The sequence below is a fragment of the Talpa europaea genome (assembly GCF_964194135.1).
Source record: "Talpa europaea genome assembly, chromosome: 1".
Lineage (NCBI taxonomy): Eukaryota > Metazoa > Chordata > Mammalia > Eulipotyphla > Talpidae > Talpa > Talpa europaea.
The window spans coordinates 47,885,599-47,906,118 of NC_140073.1; the positions used below are offsets into that span (position 1 = coordinate 47,885,599).

At 36.1% G+C, this 20,520-nt stretch overlaps 1 protein-coding gene across 2 annotated transcripts in view; it reads left to right on the forward strand.

The window, feature by feature from the left end:
• The window catches only part of UVRAG (UV radiation resistance associated), a gene marked incomplete at both ends in the record, with an annotated part of 258,086 nt that overhangs the window by 191,300 nt on the left and 46,266 nt on the right, over positions 1–20,520 (forward strand). For both annotated transcript variants that reach the window (XM_084256101.1, XM_084256102.1), the window contains one exon: positions 3,162–3,240. In XM_084256101.1, the coding sequence (XP_084112227.1) occupies positions 3,162–3,240 (79 nt within the window). The remainder of the gene's footprint in view (positions 1–3,161; positions 3,241–20,520) is intronic.

Sequence of the window (20,520 nt, forward strand, 5' to 3'; positions counted from 1 at the left end):
TTGGGGTCAGAATGTGGGGGGTTGCAATTGTATGGGGAATATAAAAATAACATTTATTATGAAAAAAAAAAAGAATTATAAAAGGTTTCCCAAATGTAATTGTTAAAAAAAAAAAAAAAAGACAACTCAGAGCAGAACATAGAACTCTCAGTATAGTCTGAACCAGTACAGAGTAATTGGCATGTCCCCATATTTTCTACTCTGTTTTCTGTTAATATAGCCTGGAATCACATTAGCTCCTTGGGTAGTCATGTTATAATTCTTTATTCCTACCAAAATATTATGTACCAAGAGCTCCAAACCACATAATCTGCTTCATTATTTTTGCCACATAGAATCAAGGAATTTTTCAAGCAATTTGGAAATAGAATTTAATTTGCTTTGAAATAGAATTTAATAGTGGTTATTTTAATTACCCTCTCTGTAAGAATGCAACGATAGGAGATACATAGTTCTTCTTCCAGTTATTTAATGTAATACTCTCCTTTAGTGAGTCCTATCTGTGGTGCTAAGGACATTTCTCTTTTTGTACTTGAATGACCATATTCCTATAGAAGCTTTGACAATTTTCTGAAGTGAGTTTCTGCCTATATTGAAATAGAGTACCTTTGATTTATATCTTATCCTCTGATGTAATAGGTTTTACCCTTTAAAGTAGATTTCATTTTTCTAGATCACTTATAAATCTATAAGTATATGGGCTTTGCAAAATAAGGTGAAGGTTTAATACTGTTCAACTTGAAGTAACCACTTAAGAATTTGAAAGCAAAATAAAATGTGAACTCTGTCCTAATATTTGATCTGTCTTAACAGTTGCCATATTCAAACCTTTGGTCCTTATCTGTATTTCAGTTTGGTGGGGTTTTTTCCCCCAAGTGCAGTAACTTTCTTTGCCTTACAGAAGTTTCAGGTGTGCACCATCGGAAATCAGCACACATATATGCTACTCTTAGTTCACCACTGGAGTTCACCCCTAGAAGGATAGATTTGGTTTTATTTTGATGTTACGCACATACCTCATGGCTCTTTCTATAAAGAAATCACAATAAAGTTGATGTTTGAGATCCCTTTTCAGGAATTTAGAGCCTTGTATACTTACTTCATACAATGTATGCTCACTTAAATTTATGCTTATTTCAAGTTTCTGTCCCAACATTTCAAAGAGTTGCTGTATGGATAGATTGAAAATGGAGATATTTGTGGGTTTGGAGAGCTATGCAGATATACTCTGATGGTTTATAGAATAACAATTACTACATTGTAGTGCTTTAAGACTCTTACAGAGTCTTCCAAGTTACCCCAGATGCAGATGGTGTTATACCTTTGCAGTTAGGTAGTTTCTTTACAAGATACCCATATAAATTTGAATGATTGTCATTTAGTTTGTTTATACTGAATTTGCTTTGCTGTCATGTTTATGCATCTCAATTTAGGGCCAAACCACATGTCCTAGTTTATTTTTTATTACTTTAAATACAAAGCTCTTTTTTTAAAGATTTTTATTTATTTATATAAGCACTGGGGTACAGGCCAGAGGTGCGGGAGGGTGAGAGAATTCACCAGAGACAGAGCAGGGAGCAGAACAGGCAGAAGGATCGAAGTACACTGCTGAGGGGAGCAGCAGGTGAGACAGGAGAGGTCTGACACACCATGTGGGTTTCTCTCTGGCCGGCCGGGAATCGAACCCTCACTTCAGAGGCTGCAGACAGCTTCACAGCGCTGAGCCCAACCCTCTACACCACCAGGGAGGCCCTCTATTTTTTTTTTTTAAAGTTACATTTATTGAGGTAATATTGGATTCATCACAATGTATGTCTTAGGGGTATAGGTTTACACATTTACAAATCTATGTTTTTTCACCACAGCCACTACCAAAGCCTCAATAATCCTCTATTAGACTCCCTTCTCCCTTTTGCTCCCACCCCACCACATCCTCCTTCTGGTAGCCTTAGTCCTAGTCCATTGTGAAAGCTGTGTCTTCTTGATGGGGGTATTAAGCATTTGGTATTCTGTTATTTTAATATAAAGACCGTTTATGATCTTGTTCACTCCTCACCGCCTGTAATTTTATATCACAATAAATTTACCTTTTGAACACTATTAATCAGCAACTTTCAAGAACTTAATATAAAACTCTTAAATTTTTCACTTCCCCTTATTTTCCTAAATACAATGTCCTCTAAATTTTATAATATCTTTTTTCCTCAGGCAATTAAAATACAAATGAAATTAAGTCTACCCAGAAGTTGTCATCAATCATACATTTCAGTAAGATTACTTTATTCTTGAAAACAATCATATTTTGCAAAACTGAGAAAGATGAAGTTTTCTTCTTGATCCTTTCTAAATTGTGATTTATTTGTACATGAAAAAATCTCTTTCTGAGGATAAAAGATATTCTTGAGAATCAAGAAGAAAAATGACTAGAATATAGGTACATTCTAGCCTTTTCTTCATTTGCAGGAGTAGGGAAAGGAAAATAATGAAGAAAACCTTTTCCCTAAAATGTCTCAACCTTTTTATAAAGATTCACAGATCTCATGGCCTTGTTGCTCCATTGCATCCTGTTGAAATGGAAAGTCTGATACGAACTCTAGGGCATAACTACATTGCTTTGGAGAAGTGACATCCAAATTAAACATCCATGAAAATGTAAATGAAATTGTGATGAATTTTTGTTCCTTGTGGCTGTTGATTTGACTGTTGATTTGATTGCCCACCCTAAAAGAAAAGGAAATCTTATATATTGCCTAATGCTTGCTTTTTCCCTTTGATCTTCCTGTACATTTATTATAAGTTGAGAGATGAGCTCCAAGTCATTAGAGGAAAATGATTTTTAGGATCTTAATTTTAGGGTGGTAGTTTGTGATAGGTAAATAGGAAACATAGTGGTCTCAACTTCTTGGGATCAGCGAGTCACTTTCTTATATATTTGTCCTTACTTGCATGCTCTGTTCAATCATTCCTTGAAACAAAGCAGCCATTGTTCTATTTGACTAATGTTATGAAGATATTAAGATAATAGTTTCTAAAACCCATTAGTAAATGATGTAGTACAAGTCTTCAGATATTTATGCCGTATCCGAGAAACTTCATCAACAACTTGCAGGTGGTTTTACTTAAGTTTTAGGAAACTTCTGATCCTACTTTACCTTTTTTAGGTTTCCATTATACCCAAAAGGAGGGGAGAAGTTACAATTTGATTATGGTGTCTATCTTCTGAACAAAAATATAGCGCAGGTAAGTAACTCCTTCCTCTTCACTCCTTTCCTTCACACATATAATCTCCTTCTTTGGATTGCTAACCCTCTTACTTTATAAATAACTACTACAGTTGACTCTTTAGTGAGTTGCAGTGATAATGCAGAGTTCTTTCTTGACCACAGTTTTATTTTGTGCCGTAATAAATATTACAGAGATTCCCTTTACTGAGTTATTCCTTGCTAGTAGACTATATTTGAATATATGGGTTTTATATGTAATAACCTCTGCCTCTGCAGCTTGACTAGTAATAGCTTTCTTCTCACAGCTTTCTTAGATTACTTGTAGGGATTCATTTCACATTGAGGGTTATTTATGGAGTAAAAATTGAATGCCTTCGACAAATCCTCAGTGATCTCAATTAATATCCAGGGCCAAAAGGGAGACCAAGCACATGGTCTTTCCAGCCCATCTTGGATTTTTGTTGTTGTCTCATCTCACTAGTTAGTATCTCTGTTTCATACTTAAATAATGTATTTCCATGTGCCATAGAAAAACTAATAAATGCTTGGGTTGGCATTTTCCTGAAGGAAACATGCAGTGTTGTTTAGCATACTTGATTCAACTTCAAGAAGTAGACATTCTGTAAATATTCGAGTAAAAGTTTAGCTGAATGCTTTTTTGTTTCTTTTTGAACATCCATCCAAATGGAATATCAAGTGGAGAAATACCCATGGTTTGGCTGCTATTTGGCATTATTAGCTGTATCCTGAAACCTTTTTATAGAAGCAGTAAGCTTTGCAATGCATTTGTGTTTATAGATTGTTTCCTTTTATCCATATAAATCTAAAGGCTAACTCGCTTATTAATTCCTAATAGATCTGTAATTATTCCTCCATATGGTATCATCTTTGCCTTTCTTCTTCTCATCCAGCCTCGGTGTATTTTTTTGAAGGTTCTTTTCCTTTTCTGATACTGGATCAAATTTCTAGTTTGCTGTCTTTTTATAGTTATTTGCTTTATAACCTCACCCTCACTGCCCTTTCACTCATACAGCTTTCGTTGTTATTGACACTCCAGTGCATGCTCTTGACTCCAGGCAAGCAACCTTGCTCAGTCTCCGACCCATGACTCACTTTTCCACATGCCATTTTCCCATAGTTGATGATTTCTGTCCTTCCATTTTTGGTAAAAAAGTATCTCAGATAAAAAAAAGAAGACTCTAGAATACTTAGCTTACTACTGATCACAATTGTCATACCATGGGAAAGGTAGTGCTTAGTAGAAAGGTCTGTTTAAGATTAGTCAGATTAAGAGTGCATGAAGGGAGAAGATATCTCATTAAAGAGTATCCCCAATCATGTCACCCAAGATGGAAAAGAGCTCTTGAATACTGGAATCCAAACTGTGAAGCCACACAGTCACTAGGGTTGGACTCACTTAGTAGAATTAAGTTCTGATCTGAGTTTACAAGTTCCTCTCTCCTTGCCCCATTTTCTAGTTCTTGCTGTAAGCACATAGGCCCTAGGGTCAGAAGTCTGGTGGAAGCTTCCAGGTGATACCTACTTCTGCTTAAGATGGAGCTAAATGCCTGAGTTACCTCATAAAACCTATGTTCACATACGCATGCATATGTGCATTCATACAAATATAAACTTTGTTCTTCCTTCTCAGAGTCTAAACTTTTAGCACTTCCCAAGTAGCCTATGGCTATATTCTCAATTGAACCAACACCACTGTATGCTGAAGTAGTTTTATTCATATGTTTAAAAATGGATGACTTACAATAATTTTGTATCTTCTGTAATTTTACACTCATTTTGAAAATTGAGAACTTACCTGTGTCTATGCACAATAGGTTAACCACTGTTATCCAGGAACAGGCATCTTGTTCTCTCTCTCTCTCTTTCTTAATCACCATTGTGGCAGTTTTAAAAGGAGGGGCAATTAAGTTCTTTTTTTTTAAAAAAAAAAAAAAGATTTCTTTATTTATTTATACAAGTCAGAAGTGCGGGAGGGTGAGAGAATTCACCAGAGCCAAAGCGGGGAGCAGAGCAGGCAGAAGGACCGAAGTACACTGGTGAGGGGAGCAATGGGCGGCAGGAGAGGTCTGCGCGCCATGTGGGACCCTCCTCTGGTGGTGGTGGCTGAGGAGCAGCCGAGGATCGAACCGGCGCTGCAGAGGCTGCGGGCAGCTTGGCAACCCAGCACTCATTTGCTGCGCCACCAAAGTGTGAATGTTTTTCTGTAATGCTAGTTCTTTCTTTTGCTAGGAAGAGTAGGCGAAGGGATATACTTTTATTTTAAAAGCACAATTTTTTTCTGCTTTGGATGTTCAGGGAAATTGAATGTTTGAAGTCACATTAATAGTTACAGTCCACCCCCACACCCTTTGCTAGGGTTGCTTTTATGCTGTAGGACTTCTTGGTTAACCTGAGCCCCCTCCCCAAGCAAGGCCTTTGAATGTAAAGGATTTGTAAACCAAATTGCCCCAACCTGAAATGTAAGAACTAAGATCTTCTATTAAACTTACTTCTTGGTACCAAAGAATGCAAATTTAAGCCAGTCTCCCACTGCCGTTCTGTGGGAAGGCATTTGTCACTTTACAGTGTTTGTGGTAAACTAGGTACAAAACCTATGTTTCTGGGCAATTAAGTTCTTATAAACAGACTCTCTTCAGTTTCAGAGTACATTCAGGAAGCTCCTTCCGATCCCCCTTAGAAAGAAACTTGTGGCAAATTTGTGACCTTTAACATTTCTTCCTCTTCAACTCTGTCCCATCTCCCATCTCTTACAACTATTTTGTGTGAGAAATGTTTCATTTTGTCTTTGGCCTTACTACCATCAATTTTTTACTTTTCGCTTTATAACAAATCAAAGCGCCATTAGTTATTATGACTCCTAACTCGTTATTTATATATCAATAAGATATTTGCAACTTTTGAAGGTTTGTTTTTATATATATTTATATTAGTACATGTTGTCAAAGGGGAGTTTGTCTTCTCAGTCAGCCTCATTTATACTCCATCTCTAGAGATGTGAACAAATCATACTATTAAAATGGCCCCACCTCAGTAATTTATAAACCACGTTAGTGGAGGTGGATGAAAGCATTGGCATGTGTTAAAGTACCAGAGAAAAAGGAGTGAAGTCATTTAATACTGCATCCATAACTTGGTTGAGGATTTGAATAGTCAATAGGACCTTTCATCACAACCAGAAGTAGTAGTAAAATCACTTTTTTGTTAGAGGAAATGACAGAATTTAGTAATATTTGTTACTTCAGTTTTTGGGATCAGTCCAACCTAAGTCTTGAAAGTACAAACTTAGAAAGACAGCCCTTCTAGTAGAAACCCTCAAGTGTTGTTTGAAGAGTTGAGAGAATTGGTAAGGCCTGCTTGCCCTCTTCCTGTCACCACTGACTAAAGGTATGTGTGTGCTGGATTGGGTATTGAAAATGAATAAAGCAAAATGTCTTGCTTAGAGCACTGTTTACTGATATTTTTCAAGTGCCCGTCTCTTTGAATGGAAATCGGCTTCTTTGTTGTCGGCATGTAGCATTATAAGCACAGACATGGCAAATTTCAGGTATAGTTTAATTAGCATTGATTTAAAAAACCAGGTCATGCCATTATTTTTAGTCAGTTTATAGTATATTCATATTTGTGTGTAGCACAGTAGTTTGTTTTTAATTCTCAAAGCGTAAAAAGTAGGAAGTCAAAATTTATTAATGCTTTCACCTAACACTCATAGAGAACTTTATAGTTTTGTAACATACATACATTTTATATCCATGTGCCCCTCATCATGACTCTGTAAAGTGAAAAGGGCAGGAAATATTAAATGAATTTATAGACAGTGTGATCTTCCATCCGTACTGTGATCTTTACATCTATCACAGTGGTATGATATCACATAATCTGACAGGCTTGATGGAGATTTCCCTAATTCCATATATGTCTTTGCCATTCATGTTTCTATGCTAAAAAGTCACAGAATCAAAGAAGATGACATTCTCAGAGCGAGGGAACTGTAAGGAAACAGACAATATCTGTTTTTGCATATTATAATATTTCAATTAGTAAGCATAATGCCTGAAACACTGTAAATTCTCCAAAGGTGTTTCATAAATGATTGTGATATAACACTATCACATAGCTAAGAAACTGATCCAGAAAAGGCAAATAACTTACTTGAAAATGATGAATTAATTGATTCAACAGGTATTTGTTGAACACTTACTCTGTTTTTTCTACTGAGTTAGATTTCAGCAGATTAGGCCATAAGATCCCTTCCTCATACATAATCTAGCCATTAAAAGGGCAAATATTGTATAATTTCATTTATATGAATTGTCTAGAATGGGCAGATTCGTAGGTACAGAAAGTAGATTAAAGGTTACAAGGCAGGGGGTTGGGGTGGGGGGAATCCTATATACTTCCAAAATACCAATAATAATGTAAGCCAGTGTTACCTCAATTAAAAAAAAATAGTAGTTTTGGGGTACTTGGAAGACTGCACAGGAAGAAATCACCCTTGTATATATCAGTAATGTCTCCATAATAGAAATGAAATCCTTTGGGATGGCCAGATACCAAACTATGTGAAGCACAGCTATTATCTGAATCCTGTCCTTTGAAATACTTGGAATTTGAAGAACAGGATATGTAGTTTATATTGTAACTAATTTTGGAGCAATATGTGGCAAGGTAGTTATTTTTTAATTTACTTTGTAAGCTCTGAGTACATTGAAAGCTGAAAGCAGAAGACAAAAGCTTCTTTTGTTCATAAAACATATTTCAACATATTTTTCTGAAATTGCCAATATCTTCTGACCAGTACTTTCATTTCCTTATTGGTCGTCAATGTATGGGCATTATTTCTGTATAAAAGGTTTTAAAAAGCAGAGAGAGAAAAAAAGCATTGTCTTCTACTACCTTTAATCCACCTTCCCAGCTGCACCTGTCAACCTGAACTTTTGTGCAGTAGCAAGCATATTGGATTAAGTAATTTTTAAGATACAAAATTTAAAAATATAAAAAAGACAGATACATACTGTTCTATATGTATGTATATTTTTACTGAACAGAAGCATTTCCCCAACCCATTATAAACTCTGTTAATATTTTTAATATGTAATATTTCATTTGTGTGCATATATCATAATTTAACTATTATATCCGTGAGCATTTGGTGCTCTGGGTTTATTAGCATTGACTTGTCTGCACCTCCAAGTTTTTTCTTAAAAGTAAAATTTTTTATTATGTTAGCACTAATATATGTCTCACATATACATATATTAATATGTTTCTGCTCTCTAGAGTGACATCAGATGTAAGAGGTTAATAAGGTAGGCATTAAAGCATTTCATAGTGACAGAAATTCTACCTCTTAAACTTTTTTGACAGTTTCCCAATAAATCAGTTCAGACTTAATCCTGCTGTGGACAATTTTTTAGTTAGATCTTCACTTTGAAAGGTGATAATTAACTCCACTTATAGTTATTCCTTTCTGTGACTTTTTTCTTTGAGTAAAAAAAGTCATGTTTTCGTGTGTGTATATATGTATTTCATCTGCAAACATATGAATGTTTGAGTGGTGCAAGTTTTGTGAGATTCTGACTCAACCCTCAGGGTGATTAAATATGGGGAGGGCATAAAAAATATTCATAATACATTAATAGCCAATGGCATAAAACATGCTGTGATCACCATCAAAGGAGAAATTCTGTGCAATGTGCAGTTCTACAAGATCTCAAGCTGACCATAGGTCTGGGGCGTACAGCAGGGAGGGGTTGGAAGGGTAGAGCACAAGGGACTTTAGCGCCTGTTCATGGGTACTGTAGTAGTTGGAGAACTACAGGGACTGCACCTAAGGGGAGAAATCAAGTATTGTACAAAAATGAACAACAATGTAAGAAAATAAATAAATAAATAAACTTAATGTAAAAAATAAAAAAAGAAAAGGGGAAATAAAGTGCAGTTCTAGCTCTTAGTAGGGTTTAGATTCCTGCAGACTTGGATGTGCATCCCACCTGCTGTCTGGATGGACTTGGGCATATGGTTTCACTGCACCTCCATTTCCTTTTCTCTGTAAGGTTGGATCATGAGGATTTTTGTGGGGACTAGAAATGATAAATGTCAAGTTTGCAGCTCGGGATTTGTCCACAAAAAGGGTACTTGATAAATGGTAGTGGCCATTTTTTGCTATTGATGTTGTTACTGTTATTCTTGTTAGCTAATGTGGAGAGGGAATACTTCAGTGGAAAAGTATGGCCGCTGAACTGGAAATTCAGGAATGGAAGTATCTGAATATTGAGAGAGGACAGGGAGCTGAGGTGTGTAGGAAAAACTGCTTAAAAGTAGGGGCCTCTTTGATGGCACAAGGTTTAAAGACACAGCACTATCAAGCTATCACCAGCTACTGCAACATGAATTCAATCCCTGGCCAGCCAGGGAGCAACCCATATGGCACAGCAGACCTCTCCTGACTCGCCCGCTACTCCCCTCTGCAGTGTATTTCAGTAGATCTGCCTGTTCTGCTCCCCACTCTCTCTGGTGAATCCTCTCACCCCCAGCACCTCTGGTCTACACCCCAGTTCTTATGTGGATAAATAAATAAATCTTTAAAAAAAAAAAAAAAAGAAAGAAAAACTGCTTAAGGTATACCAGCAGTCTGGAACAGATTACCTTAATAGTGGACAAAGGAAAGATTTTTTTGTTGTTGTTTAAACACCATAAGCCCTGGCACCATACAGTTACTGGTTGTTATACTTGGATTTAATCATAGTCTGTAATCTCCCTGGGCATGCTTCAGGTGCTCTGTAAGTATTTATTTAAAAGAATGAACAGTGAATGAGTAGTTAGGATATTGGTCTTTCTTCCTGAATATTGATAATTAATGAATCTATTTCTATTTAAATATGTGCATTTCAATATGCATTTAAATGAATCTTAAATAATTGACTTTAATTGAGGAAAAATTATAGAGAGAGAGAAACAGAGAGAGAGAGAGAGAAAGAATATCTACTTACCTACCTCTACCTAACTATATTTGTTTTCCAAAAGTTTCATTCTATATTTAAAGGAATAATGTGCTACCTTTTGTTGTTGCAAGTTATTGGTTAAGTGTTCTTGTATTTATTTTTTGAAAGAACTATCAACTCTTAACCACTTTACTATACATTTTTAATGCTGTATTATTATCATCTGTCATCACTGTACTTTTCAAATGCTGAGAGTGATAAATTGACAAGATAAAGCAGCTTATTTTAACCTCAGTTGGACATTTTTCCCACTTTAAACTGAAACTGGATTTTCAGTGCCAAAAATAGCTTTCCAAATGAAAAATATAACAATTGTAACTTACATTTATATAACTTTACTTAGGTTACAGAGATCTTCCACATGTTAAATCTTTTATCTTTTGCAGAGAACCTGAAAGAGTATTATTCATGTTTTATTTTTAGATAATTGAAGGAAATCTGGACCCGGAGGGAACCATACTTGCTCCTTCCCTTTTATCTGTGCCTAACAGCTAATTATAAAAGTAGCACCTTATTTAGTTTAGCATCTTTGGTAACTTCTCTGTCTCCTTTATCTTAGTTGTTTTAAAAGATTCACTTTAGCATTGCACTTTGCAAATTTTAGTGTTTTAAACTAGCAAATTTTTTTTCAACTAAAGAAACAAATTACTTATTCTGTACATGCCAACCTGAGTGACATTTTTTGCTGGGAGAAAAATATTTAAAGAATGCATCTCAACTGAAGTGAAATACACTACTTAGTTCAGAAAATAATTTTTCTGAATTTTTGTTAAGCCTCATGAAATGAATTATGAGAAATAATATATATTAAAAATGAATTTCATTTAATTTTAGTTGGACTCAAAGTAGCCAGCATAACTTAGGCTTAAGCTATTTCAGGAAATGGCCTTCAAAAAATTGTTATGTAAATTTTGGAACCTATTACAGGAAAGCATTTCTAAATGTGCAGACTTGGTTTTCCAGGAAGGATAAAATTAGTACCCTAATTAATGTAAACGTATCAAGTGAGAGACCAAAATTCTATAGTAGAATGAACTAAAATAAATGTATATATAACTGTTGTAGAGCAAGTACTATGGTCTATACTGTAAGTGTTCAAATGCCAGTACTATCACTTTATGTGATTTTTAGATAATCTTTTTGTGCCTCAGTGTCCTCATCTGTGTGATGGGAAAAATAAGAAGAATGTCTGTAATTATAGGTTATAATTCCTCTCTGTTAGAATTGTTTTAAGAATTAAATAGTCTTCCTAAAACACTTGGAATAATGCCTGAAACAGTATTAAAATGTTTGCTCAATAAATAAAACACAAAGTGCAGTAGAATCTTTATGATAAAAACATTTCATATTCCATAAATTATGAAATGAGGTGAAAACATGGGGGTATTATATAGGCTAAATGAAGTTGAAAATAAAGAGGGCGCCTAAGTTGCTGTTTTAACTGCATCAGTGAGAATACTGTGTGTAAGGAAAGAATGTATTCAGACACCTTGCTCACTATCAGTGAGCTTTTAGTTTCACATTAAGGTAATAGTTTTTCTTTATTTTTAATAGTAATAACTTCTTAATAATATAAATTATCTGATCTCCATATAAATTTGTTTTAAAATATAGCAAAACATTAAGGAAAAACTTAAACCACTTGGGATTCTATTACTCAGAGATAAACATTGTAATATTTTAGCCTGTGTCTTTCCAAATATCTCTGCAAATACACACACATAAGTTAAACGTGTAAAATTTTACATAAATTGTTTCATACTGCGCATTCTATTGTGTGTACTTCTTTTTCACCTAACTGTATTGTGAAGATAGTTTCATGTTGATGAATATAGCTGTATAAAACTTGGTTGTCTACTTTGCATTGTTTTGTGAACAGTTTCTTCGATTATGAATGAATATTTAAATTATTTCCAAGATTCCCAGTTATGGAATTGACGTGACTAAATGTCCAACTTCACTATTTCTACAAATGTTCTGTTACTTCCTGAGGGTAAATATCCTATTGCTGGGTCAAATAATACATACATTTTAATATGCGACACAGTTCTTTACCCTCTTGTCAACATTGTTTATAACCTTTTTATATGAGAGAAAAAACATAGTATCTCTGCTTTTATTTGTAGCTCTTTGATTGTTAGTGGCTGGTTAATCTGTGTCATTTATATAAGTTTATATTTAATATTGTAGGTATTTTTACTGTTTTAAGTTGTTTTGTGAATAACCAGTGCACTTTCAATAAATATGTTCCCCCTTTTTTGAAAATTATAAGTAAATTGGGAAAACCCTAAAATGGTACAAGATATAAGGAAATTATGTTTAAGCCTTGCAACTAAGTGTGCAGAATTTGCTTAGTCACAGACTTATGTCTGTCTTTTGTCTATTTTTACCTCCTTTTTCCCTCCCATCCTCTCTCAGATTGTCAGTTCCTTTGCTATGTATAAATAGTCGATGGCGGTAGGGCAAAAACTAGACTAGACTCAGGACAGCTTTTGGAAGAAACATCTAAACACCTATCTCCCACTGCCTGGCTCATTTATTCATTCTTTTCCTCTGCTTGGCACTTTCAACCACTGTAAAATGGTTTTATGTGTGTGTCTGTTCTTTGGGTTTTGTTTTGTTTTTTTTTTTCCATCTGAATCCTAAGATGAGTGTGACTTTCTGTTTACTCTCTTGGAGTTTTTGTGATTCTAAATAGGGCCGGTTGATTGCTTACTACTTGTTCTGTGTCAGGTGCTGAACTGGGTACAGGGGAGTTAAGGTGTGAACAGGACTTGGCTCCTCAACCTGGTGCGCATCACAGTGTAGCATACACTAGTAATGAGAGATGAGAAACTTCTTTGGGAAGTATTCCTAATGGAGACACTTCACAAGCCGGGACTGTAAGGCCATCAAAGCTTTCTCTGAGAGAAGTAGAAGAGAGGGAAGAAGATAAAGGGGAAAGTCAAGACTTCCACACAGAGGTGCCAGTGTGAACAGAGCTTGGAGGTGACAGACACCCAAGGCTAGGTTAGTCTCCCTCCTCTCAGCCTCTTGATGACATGACTTAACTCTGCGTTTCTGGACAATAAAGTCCCCTTCTCTTTATCGCTACATCTGTTAAAACATGTTGCCCTTTTCTGGGACATTGCATTTTTTAATCACGTTTGGAATATGGCATCCCTAGAGCACTCCCCCAACATTTAGCAGTATTCTTTCTGTTTTACTATTAGTATACTTTAACTTAAAGTGGAATAAAGTAAAGCCATTTAGAACTGTATAAAAAATGTGGTGGTATGTACTCAGTGTGTTAAAACATAAGTACATACATAACCTCTTTTATTTTGTTCATCTTTAAAAACTGAACTTGTGCCTTCCTGGTGGTGCAGGGCGGTTGAACGTAGCACTGTAAGGCTGTCTCTGCAGTGCGGATTCGATCCCAGCTGGCTGCGGAGTAACCCACATGGTATGTCAGACCTCTCCTGTCTCACCCACTGCTCCCCTCAGCAGTGTATTTCGTCAGTCTGCCTGTTCTGTTCCCCACTCTGTCTCTGGTGAATCCTCTCACCCTCCCGCACATCTGGCCTGTACCCCAGTTCTTGTATAAATAAATAAATCTCTTTAAAAAAAAAAGATTAAAAACTGAACTTGATTCAGTATGGCAGATTGGACTTTGAATATTAAACTTGTATCTCTTCTCTATTAGTTTGTATAATGCTATTTGGATAGTAATAATATTTATAGCCTTGCGTTGTACAGGTCATGGGACACTTTTCCTTATAATCTTCTAAACCCTGTAAGGTATAGGATTACTATTGTGCTTTTTTGCTAATAGAGAAACTAAGCTTTGAAGAAGTGCACTACGTCAAGGTCACACAGATCCTGTAACTTAAAGTGTTCAAGCCAAAACTTGGAATCTGAGAATCGCTGTCTTTTGGGAGAAGATAGCACAGTTGTTTTGAAATTCTAGATTTTGGAACTTTTAATGATAGTACCTTTTTTAAATTAATAGTGTGAACTTTCCCTTTGATATTTACTAGTTCTTAGTAAAATTAGCAGTCAACATTTTATTCATACTTTATCAAATAAGACAATATTCCCCCTAGCTTGGGTAGGTTTCAGGGCACTATAATGTTAGGAGTGTAGGCATAAATGGACATGGGTTCAACTCCTGGTTCATTGTTGCCGTTTGATAACTATGACTTCAATATCCTCATTTATCTTACAAGGCTCACAAAGCTCTATTGTACAACAGAGCTCTATGTTGTTGGCAACTTTTCTAAACTGCCCTAAAACATTTTTGTCTTTGTCCCCGTTGTGTTCACATTAGTACATAATAGTTGTATCCCACTATTTCTAGACTGTCTTGCAAGGCTGTTTAATGTTTTAGAAAGAGCCCAAAACTGTGTTCTAGCCTCTTAACTCAGAGTTCTCTTTAACTCTTTGGTTCTCTGACTCATTTTGCCTCTTACTCACTGTAAGAGAAACTTGCCTAATGTTGAAATAAATAATCTCTCCATTTCCATCTATCAGTGGCAGTCTCTGATTCTTCCCAATCTTATTTTGATAAAAAGCACACATACACACACACTAAATTAGTTATTCTTAAAGTAGAGGCGATGGGAGCATGTAATCATTTTAGAAAGCAGTTTGGCATTATCCAGTGAATTCAAAGATCTGCATATGAGAATGTTTATGGCAACACTATTCGTAATAGCCAAAGGCTGGAAACAACTTAAAGTCTGTCAGCAATGGTTTATTATCAATCATAATATGTTTATGTAATGGGATACTGTGAAGTCATAGAACCATATATGAAATGATAAGGACAAATTGCACAATGTTGAGTAAAAGAAGGAAACCCAGAGAGTATCTACAAAATGCTATTCTGTTTACATATACTTCAAAAATAGGCATGATTAAACTATATTGTCTGGGATGAAAATTATACAAAAAGCAGGGAGAGCGAAGGGGTTATAATGAGAAAGGGGCTCATGGGGAGGTTTGGGGGCACCAGCAGCATTTTGTCTCTTGACCGAGTTGTGGTTACACAGCGTTTGTTTTATAATGATCCTTTAAACAATGAATATGTCTGTCTTAAGCATTTTGCTGTATATGTTTTATCTTGACATTTAAAAATTATAGGATAACAGTAAAAAAGTATGTGTGACACTATATCATTGAATTCTTGTAGTCCCAGTGAAAAATTTGCCATTACTAATGACTTAATATTTCATTGTCATGTACCAGAAGAAAGAATTTTGAACTAGTGCACTTGGAAGTTCATTTGTCTTAAGCTTCACAAATAAGATCTGCTTTTACTGGTTACCTGTGTGTGCCCAACACTTCTTCTGTAATCTTCACATAAGCCTTTTGGGTTTTATTATTACCCTCATTTTTCAAGTGAGGATACTGAGCCTTAGAATTATTCATTCATTCATTGGTGGAGGAGAATTTTAAGTAAAGAACAGAAACAAATTGTTGATATTTTGGCCTCCTTGGTGTTATAGAAAGAAACCTTAGAAACAATGTTAGTGTCTTTTAGAGATCGGTAATATGAAAATAAGCTCTGAATAAACAGATAGACTGAGCTTGGGATAGATGTGTGCCAAAAAGAGTGTATCTAAGAGAATGAAAGATTTCCCAAATGTCTAGTTGTAAATTTGTTTGTGGTATTGGGGCGTGTACCACGTGTACATCAGCCTGTGCACTAAGTACTAAAATTGAACCTAATTAAAAGAGGAAGATGAGAGAGATGATGCACTAATTTATTGGTGATTTTATCCAAAGTTTGCTGAACTGTGACTGCTAAATTAACCACGAAAAGGAAATTACTTTGCATAGTCAAGTCAAACAAGGCTTTTTTTAGATTTGGTGTATAGTGCTAGTTAGGATTCTTCTTAAAGGTTTATGAACCTTCGCCTTCTTTTAATAAGACTTCAGAATGACGAGGTCCCCTGGGAATGAAATCATTGGAGTGGAATGTGCCTGTGTCTTAAAATCTGATAAACATCACTTCATGGTATTTAGGAGATTAAAAGAAACCTGAAACACGTAAATGTTACTTGCAGGTTATTAAAGCCAAGGAAGCCTGTGGCCCAGCTATCAAAACAGCTTAACTTCAGCAAGTTCCAAGTAGTGGGTTAGCCAAATGGGTGAGCCCTGCTTTAGGACTGACTGTACTGTCTTTCGAGCTGACCTTTAACTTGTGATCCAGAATAGAATTGTTTCATCTCTGAAGCACATTTATGTGTTCCTTTGCCCCAATACTGATTCATCATTTACTTTATAGAATTCCATTCAGACGTCATCATCAAGCCTCATTGGAGGCTACTCAAGGATGTGAATGGATATATTTCCTAATCAGTGACATTAGTTTATATCTCCTTATTAAGATACCCATTAAATTCATACCACAAGAGATAACTCGAACACTAATGCACTTTACATCTTCCATCAGTGCTTTTTTATTTATTTCTATAAAGAAGTTAGTAATATCTGAATTTGAGCCCAAGAGAATACAAAGCTTTTAGCAATGATCTAAAATCTTTTATTCTGGTCAGAAGTGGAAGATGTGAAAAGCAAAGACATTCATTATTATGTTGTCATTTTTATTCTTTTCTTTCCTAAAAATAGCCATTAAGATATACATAATATCCTTTACTTTAAAATCTTTCATGTAATCTCTTCTAAACAAAATATATTACCCTAGGGCCTCCCCGGTGGCGCAGCGGGTTGCTGCGAAGCTATCCGCAGCCTCTGCAGCACCGGTTCGATTCCCTGCCGGCCAGGGAGATTCCCACATGGCGCAGCAGACCTCTCCTGTCTCACCCGCTGCTCCCTTCAGCAGTGCTTTTGGTCCATCTGCCTGTTCTGCTCCCCACTCTGTCTCTGGTGAATCCTCTCACCCTCCTGCACCTCTCGCCTGTACCCTAGGTATTGTATAAATGAAAAATAAATATTTAAAAAAAAACAAAAAACAAAATATATTACTCTAGTCTCCCTGTATTTTGTCTTTATAAGTTATCTTGGTTTTCTAAGTTTATTCAGAGTTTTATATATGTATACACACACACACACACACACAAATTTGTGTATTATTGGCTATATAAGCCAAAAAGTATTCATTGAATGGACTATACTAAGCATTGGGATGTGATGAGGAATCCCAGAAGTTGCCTTATATGAAAAGTAGTCCACATTTGTATAAAATCTAATTAGTCTGATGAATTACTCACTACATCACCTTAACCAGAACAGATGTTCAATAAATATCTCTTCAGTTCCATTCATATCCATTGGAGACATTTGGAAGAGTTGCTGATGTGACTTTCCATTTGAAAAGTCCATAAATAACTGCCTTCATGGACTATGGCAAAACTGTGGCAGAATAAGTGCCCTTTTGTTTTACTTTGGGTATTTGCTGTTCCTAATTTTTTCATAACTGGTGATATGAAGTTAATAAAACCAAGAGGTGTCAAATTTTGTACAGTGTTTGCTCTTTCCTCTCAAGGTGCAGTCCCCATAAAATTCCCATCACTAATTTTGATGTAAAATATAAATAAATAATGTGTGTGTGTGTGTGTGTGTGTGTGTGTGTATAAAATAACAACCATATCTTGGACTCTTTTCTGTACTCATATTCTCTCCTCCCAAAATGATCATGATTCATCATATGATACCTTTACTAGCTGCATTACTTTGGCTTCAACAGAAACAGACTTCAAGAGGGCATTAGATCTATAAAAGATTTATTGGAGGAGGGAAGGGAAAAGAGTGGGAACAACCTTCAGATATGCTGGTACTTACGGAAGAAGAGAAGAAGAAAGGAAGGCTGGTAGGCCTTCATCTGGGTTGATGCCAGCTTTCAAGTCAAAGGTGTCCATTGGAAGTATCCCATGTCTCACCAAGGTGGGCCTGCCTTACCATCCCTCCTCGACATACTCCTGGACTGGGAGCAGCCTGCAGGAAGTCTGGCATGAATGTAGCAAGGTTCCAAACCTGAAGAAACCAGTCAGGTATATTCCTTGCTGCAGGAGGAAGAGATTTGAAGACATATTTCATGGCTTCCATGCTAGTTGCCCGACTTTAGCTAAATTTATCACCTCTCTGAACTTGAGCTCAGAATGGTAATACTGCCGACACAGACTAATAGGAAAGGTTAATTAAAATAGTCTATGTATAGGGCCTCCCCGGTGGCGCAGCGGTTGAGCACTGGGTTGCGAAGCTGCCTGCAGCCTCTGCAGCGCTGGTTCGAAACCCGGCTGCTCCCCAGCCACCAGAGGAGGGTCCCACATGGCACGCAGACCTCTCCTGCCGCCCGCTGCTCCCCTCAGCAGTGTACTTCATACTTCGTCAGTCTGCCTGCTCTGCTCCCCGCTCTGGCTCTGGTGAATTTTCTCACCCTCCCATGCTTCTGACTGTACCCAGTGCTTGTATAAATAAATAAATCTTTAAAAAAAAATTATGTATAAAAACCTCGCAACAAAATAATACCTAATAAAAATTAATTTCCTTTATGCCTAAGACCTTTCCATTAGCATATGGTTCTTTTCAGATATTTCCCTTAGAAAAACATCTATGAGGGAATAAAATTGTGCGAGGTTGTGCAAGGTTTGTGCCGGCGCTGCTCAAAGTGTGGTGTCCCCAGACCAGAGCTGCTTGTTCCCATTCTGCAGCAAGGTAATGAACTTGTACCAAATGCAAATCAGCTATGTCTGTAAATATGCTGATCAGTTCAGACACTTTTTTCTTCATATGAAAACATTCTTAGTGAAGGAAACAGCACATTATTTGTATTCTGGCACAAGCTCCTTATTTGTTGCCTGCTGGCGCTTTGAGCAGCATTGGAGTTTAGTCAGCTATGAAAACAAAACATAATGTCCTTTAAAAAATTTAAATTTCTTTTTCACGGTATATGGGGCTTTATCATATGTACCTCTGCTTGTCTGCTATATAGAAATCATTCTAGACTGAACGTTGGCTATATGTGAACGTTGTCACTGGCAACCAGGGGCAACTTCAGCATTTGTCAACTTCAAGGACTGTGATTGAATATCAAAGTAGGTAGTTTGGTCATTGTTATATTTTCCAGGTTCTTTTTCATGTGTCATTTTCCCAACTCACTTACCATCATGTATTTGTTGAGCTCCTGCTACCTGCCAGATACCATGGGCCCACTGATGCCCAGTGATTTCATACAATTCTCCTCGACTTTGCTGAGCCCTCAACTTGTGAGGTCCACCAAAATCCACTTTCCCTCAGAGTCAGTAAGCAGATAGGTGACTAATTAAGAAAGTAAACTGATTTAAATAAGCTCTATAAATAAATATGATTTGCCTCTTCATTACATATTTATAATTTATAATTTAAGCTTGTTAATGGAACTATGTAAGATATATTTTGAACTGTGAATGCTTTAACTTAAACCATGGGCTAGAAAATCTTTCTTTACTATTCCAGAAATACTTGTCATCACACATCTTAAAGCTGTGGTGGTTAGGTTTTCCCACAACCTTTTTACTTTATTTGGCCACCTTCTTCCATGGAATAACCTTGGGCATGGAGATCTGAATCCAGGAAGCCAATCAGAACTGTGCTTTGGATGTTTAAGCGTTTAAAGTAGTAGCAATATATTGTTTTTAATTGTTGATAGCCTTTCATATTTAAAACTAATTATAAGGAGATTTGGTGTATTTTTTAATATATAGCCTCAGATCTTTGATGGCTTGTTAACATGATATAACAGACTAGGAATATCTAGTTTTGCTTTCATACTTTTAAAAACTAAAGTGCTTGTTTCATAAAATTAAAGTTTCCCAAGAGTCTGTTAATATAAAGTAATATTTTACCAAGGTCATAACTGATTTAATAAGGAAGATCATATTTTATCGTAACCATAACAGTCTTAACAAAACCTAGGCAGACAAATTACACTTTGGAAATGATGTGAACTTATTTTTCCCAAAAAACAAACACCCACGGGATTGTGTATATATGGCCATAAGCATTGTTTCATTGATCCCCAAGGTTGTGGATCTAGAGGCAGCTATTATAACATGCTTTGTTTTTACTATTGCACTGTTTAGTCATCCAAATTCTAGCCCTTGCTGTTTATAGCAAGAAATAGCATCCCAGACCAGGCAGCACAGCCAGTCATACCTTTTTATTGATGTAATTTGACTTATTTTGGTTCTTTTCCTAGTGTCTAACATTTTGTGAAGCCCCAACATAAATTATTGGCTTGTATAACCCACTGCATCACCTTCACCCAGAGATTTGCTGCCTGTGCAGTT